The sequence below is a fragment of the Pygoscelis adeliae genome, unplaced genomic scaffold (assembly GCF_000699105.1).
Source record: "Pygoscelis adeliae isolate BGI_AS28 unplaced genomic scaffold, ASM69910v1 Scaffold77, whole genome shotgun sequence".
NCBI lineage: Eukaryota > Metazoa > Chordata > Aves > Sphenisciformes > Spheniscidae > Pygoscelis > Pygoscelis adeliae.
This window is the reverse complement of record NW_008825216.1, coordinates 4,832,746-4,838,234: the sequence shown is the minus strand read 5'-3', so window position 1 is coordinate 4,838,234 and position 5,489 is coordinate 4,832,746. Positions and strand designations below refer to the sequence as shown.

Genomic DNA, 5,489 nt, shown 5'->3' with positions numbered 1-5,489 from the left:
TGCCAAGAGGGAATGGGCTGCGCTCTTCAAAAAGTGCCTTCTCTGGCTCCCCCGGGGCATGTGTGGTGCAACATGCGGCAGGTTAAACACCACGCCACTGGTCTCGGTGTCCCCCCAGCTGTCCTCGGCCGGGCTGTGCTCCTGCCGCTTGCCCCGCTTTCGGGGGCCAGGTACAACTAGCCAGCCCGCACCTTGGCAGCCGCAGCAAGAGGCTGCCGTGCTGCCGGGGAGGCAGAAAGCCCACCATTGCACCCTCCCCACCCAGCCCAGCCCCCTGGGGATGGGGCAGCCCAGGGGAAAGTCTGTATTTTTTAACCATGGAGGCCTTTTGCCGCTGGCCCAGGCTGGCAGCGCAGCTGCCTCCTCCCTGCCAGGTATTGGCACGGTGCACAGCCAGGGACTGCCCTCCAGCCTCCCCGAGCAGGCAGCAGAGGCAGACGCGTACACAGGTTAGAATTTATTTCCAAATACCTCCTTTATATCATTCTCACATGAAATATTTCTTTCGGAATATAGCCTACACTTAGAAAACAGAAGAGAGGGGGTTTTTTATAAGGCACATCAGATTATAGACTACATAGAGACATCTCCCCCTCACTTGCGCTCATAAAATACTGGTGATTTTAAAAGTAATATTTCTAAAACCTAGACCCTGTGTAGCCCCGTGTAGAGCAGTATTCGTAAAGTTATTAGACCTCAGTTTACATACACCTAGTAAAGGGCTATAACAAGTTGTATATACATCACATTTTCAGAAACAGTCACAGCTGGCTACATTTAAAAGTAATGCTACTCCAGACTATGAAACAGGCTGTTTATAAAATATAACCTACTGCTCCCAGTACGGCGTGATACAAAGCAGTATGATCTTGCAGAAGAAATTTTGTTATTTTTGCAAATGGAAGCTGCTCAGATTCAAGCCTGTCTCCTCCCCAAACCCACATTTTTGATCGACTGAGACCATTTTACAGAGAAGCAAAGCACCCAAGAGAAATCTGGCTTTATGTTTTTCTCTAAGATGATGGTATGACTGCATATCTGAAATCCTGTCAAAGCATTCGAGTAAGAAGTATAAAGGCTCAGATGTTAACTTCATGACCAGTAAACATTAAACCATTACCAACCAGATGCAACCAAGTTAAATGCATCCAGCTTCTGTGCGATGGAAACTGTTTTTCCAGGCTGTTCCAGTGCAGAAGCCAACACATTTTTATTGAATCAGGCCCTAGGTAAAGATTTCCATCCCATTTTCAAGTTTTCAGCGATGGAACATTACCCATTCTGCACTCGTTTCACTGTAGAGGAGGAAAAAATACTGCCTGTGGAGCCTATGCCAATACAGCCCAGAATCCATTTACATAGTGTCATTTTCTTTAATGGGCCAGGAGGTAAACTGTGGTCAGCTTTATCAACTCAAATGGCTTCCACAGTTCTTTTTTGTATCAGGCATTGATTAATTTCTGATGAAAAAAGGGTTCCGGCTTTCTGTCACTGCAGTTTAGTTTAAGATTATGAAAAAGGTCACTTCAAGGCTATGGCTGAAGGAAAAAAAAAAAAAAGAATATAATCTGATCTTGAAATATCTAGGGAATAAAAAAAAGTAGTCAGAGCCATAAAAAGGCAGACAGACAGACAGCATAAACTAAACGTCCTCTGCAGAATAAGTTAAAATACTGATTCTTGCAGAGAGTCACGTTATCCCTCAGGTCTCTTGAACTTGCCGGGGCTGGAATTAGGCTTAGTCCAGTAGGAACCAGATTTAGTCAGAGGGTAGGTCACACTCAACTCTGCACTACATTGATCACTCAGCTACATTTTAGGCACATTCAGTTAATCTGTTGGACTGGTCTGGGAAAAAAAAATTATCCGTTAAATTTCTAGGGTGGCCTCAGCCAATTTCACGACTATGAGCTTGGACAAGATTTAACCACAAGCGACTGCCTTTAGAAGGAAAAAATTAACCTGATTGGGAACAGCATCATGAAGAGGACACAGCAGCCTCAGTTTCTAGAGTCCAGTTTGTTATAAATCTTGATCTGCCTGATTTGTTATTTGTTTAGGAGCCTTAAAAGGTAAGGAGGGGCATCCTGAAATTCTTGGCTGTAGACTTAAAACCAGATGCAGTTTACATGGTGCTGCACCGATATCTGTTAAATCTCTTTAAAAAAAAAAACCCAAAACAAAACACAACAGCATTTACATTCCTTTCAGCTGAAATAGATGAACTGTCGTCATGTCTGCAAAATACAGAGGAAATCGCCGCTGCTCGAGGTAGGTTAAAGCTTGGTCATGTTCCTCGGGCTTCCACACGACTTCCTGGGAAGGGCAGGGGAAGGACAGAAAGGACTTTCACGCAGTCAGGAGGTGACAAACAAGATGTCAGCTCCATAAGGGATTAGGTTCCCTCACCCCATGCTGAAGGTATATTCATGACCTTTCCAACCATGACATTTGCGTATAGATTACACCTCTCGCATACCCTTTTTAAAGCGATCCCTAAGAGCGTTGTCTTGGGAGGACATGGAGAAGAGAGGAGGAGTGGGGTTTTAAAGCTACAACTGTCAGTTAGGAGGCACGGTGTTATTTTTCCCTTTGACCGTCCATGTACAGAGCTCTACATTTCCACAGTTGCTCGCGCGTTCCTCCTGCGAAGCCCTGGCAGCAAAGGCCTCTGGTGTGCTCCTCCCCATCGCATACGCCTTACAACACAAGAAGTCGGATCCTTTGGACAAAACCTTCTACCCTCAGACACGTGGCGCTCTTCTTCCTTAATGAGACTTTTAGTCACGAAACGGGATGCCAGACCTGATTTATAGCAATTATTTAACTAAGAATCCTTCTGCCACCCTCGAAAGGGCAACTGAGATATCCAGTAGCAACATATACACATACATACAGATCTACACTATACACTCTGGACGACACAGAATGAGAATTCAGCTAATATAGCCTCTATTCGATTTCCTCAGAGCAGCACTCAGGTCCTTGCAACTCCTATACAAAACAGCAGTATTTTTTCCACCAGGATTTGGAGAGGTTTTTCATCTTGTCTGGAGTCCTACACTTTGCTTTCTTTGGTTGCTGCTGCGTATCCGAGTACTGAATACCAGCCACGATGGCCGCATCAAAGACCTCCTTGAGGTTTTTCTGAGTCAAAGCAGAGCACTCGATGTAGGATGCGGCTTTTATTTCCTCAGCACAGAGCTTCGCAGCCTCCTCCGAGACCGGCTTTTCTTTGCACTTGTCCAGCTCAATGAGAACTTTGACATCCTCCCGGAGGTCCGACTGTGTCCCAACCAGGATAATGGGTGCCTTGGGGCAGTGGCATCGGATTTCAGGAACCCACTTCTCACTCACGTTCTGGAAGGACGAGGGGCTCACCACGCTGAAGCACAGCAAGAAGATGTCCGTGTTGGTGTAGCACAGAGGCCTGAGCTTGTCGAATTCATCCTGCACGGAACGAAATCGCGTTAGCACCCCACGGAAAGAGCACATCAACCCTGGAGGACGCCCCGGTACGCTCCCAGTTCTAGCCTGCCGCTGACCTTTGGGGAAGCTGAGGATCACCTTCTGCTGCCATCTTGAGAGGCACCTCAACATGAGCACCCACACCACCCAACGAGGTGTGTTACAAGCAGAAGTTGCCTGTACCCAGCCTTCAGGTCTCATGACTGCTAGCCAGCAGGCACCCTGCCACTGTCAGGCATGCAGGACGAAGGTGGTGGCTTCCCCACGTAGCCGAGGTTTACTGACTAATGCCACAGCTTGTTTTGAGTGCTTAATTATTTCCTTCGCTCTTCGTACACAGGCCCTCTGCCCCATTTCAGCAAAGGTGCAATGCCGCAGGAAGCAAGTTAGGGCACACGAGCGACAAAGCCAAAAGTGGAAGCATGGGAGGGAGAAGGTACTTTCTACAGGTCCACCTCTCACAGGGGTGAGTCAGCGAGCCGCTCTGATGAGGAGTACCCGTGTACCTCAAAGCTGCTCTGCCAACACCTCTACCTCCAGATACAGGCAAGAGCAGAGCAGACAAGCAGCAGCAAGCGTACCTTTCCTGGAATCGGCTTTTAAACTGGTGACTACTTAACAACATCCTACAGGATATGGGAATAATTTCCCTGCCATTGTGCCCAGGGATTTAAATCTGATGGCAGCAATAACGACTCACAATGTGCAGGCTTAACATGCCAATGGCATAGAGTAAGAGCTTTACCTTTCCCTCCCACCCATGCCACATCAAACAAACTGCAAACAGGCCTTCCAGTGCTACCTTTCTTGCTTTTTTATTTCCTTTTAGTGCAAGCTCCAGCAAAGCAAGGCCCTTTTTCAGCTTCAGGAACTAGCCACAAGAAAGCCAAACACCTCATGGTAACAAAGGCATGCTGATCCTCAGCGAAGAATGCAGCAAGAAGCAAGGGTTAACTCCAGGCAGGCAGCTTTTATGCTGACAGCAGGATAAAAGCAGGGTAACACTAGCAGCCTGAACAGGTAGGATTTGCCTCAGTGGCAGTGACATTTTAATTAAAACGGACCGTGTTCTCAAAAGCTCTGAATTGAAAGCGCAAAGAACACACACAGCTGAAAACATCTCTCTGGTACCAGCAGTTTACTGCTGAATTGCAAGTCCCATGTTAATTTTCGAGATGTGAAATTTTGCTTTAAAGCCTCTGGAGGCCCAGGATACGCAGTTTGAAGCCCCCTGGAAGCCTCAGAAGTCTCGTTTCACTTGAATGAATTTCTTCAGCAGTATCTCTGAGAGAGACAGCGATTTATAAAACACGAGTCAAGAAAGCAAGCTTCATTAGCTCTCTTGATTCTCCGATTAAGCCTCAGAGGAAACCAGGCTCTCACCGCTTGGCTCGAGAGAAACCCTGCATTTACTGAGAGCTGCTGCTCTGAAGCAGGGCCGTTTACAGAAAGGCACCTTGCCATGTAAGTGCCTCTTCTTGCTACATGATAAACCTCAAATGGGCTCGATTCAATGTGTTTGAAAGCCAAACCCAGACCTTAAGGGTTTCTATCCGGATGAAATAGTGCCCTTTATATTCCAAGTACACTCCTGCAGTTTCAATGGTAGGTACATGACCTGCAGGGACTCTAGACCTCTTCGGGCTGGAGGCGCTGAAATACAATTTCCCTCTGCCTGGAGTGCTTTTTTTTGCCGCAGATTTCGGCAGCCATCTCACTGCAGCACTGTTTTACCGAAGTATCCAGCTAGGTATCTTTTATTTGGGACAGCTTGTGTCGGTTTAGATAACCCCTTCTTTTTTAAGGCAGTGACTCTACCCATTCCAGCTGCACTGGGGCAGCCAGAGCAAACCTCTTAACCATTAACGGCAGCGAAGGCAAGAGGTGACTGGGCCTGCCCGTCCGACCCTCCTGCAGCTTCTGGTTGCATTTCCACAGGCGCTGCTTGTCCACTGGCTGTCACCCGATGGCAGTTCCACCTGCCACACTCTGCACGTGAACACACACAGCCCAGGCTGGTT

At 47.4% G+C, this 5,489-nt stretch overlaps 1 protein-coding gene across 1 annotated transcript in view; it reads right to left on the bottom strand.

Moving 5' to 3' along the window:
• Positions 1-474: 474 nt before the first annotated feature.
• The window catches only part of RHOU (ras homolog family member U), a 34,958-nt gene continuing 29,943 nt past the window's right edge, over positions 475-5,489 (bottom strand). Inside the window, exon 3 of the mRNA XM_009329233.1 lies at positions 475-3,450. Coding sequence (XP_009327508.1) covers positions 2,995-3,450 — 456 coding nt within the window. The 3' untranslated portion in view covers positions 475-2,994. The remainder of the gene's footprint in view (positions 3,451-5,489) is intronic.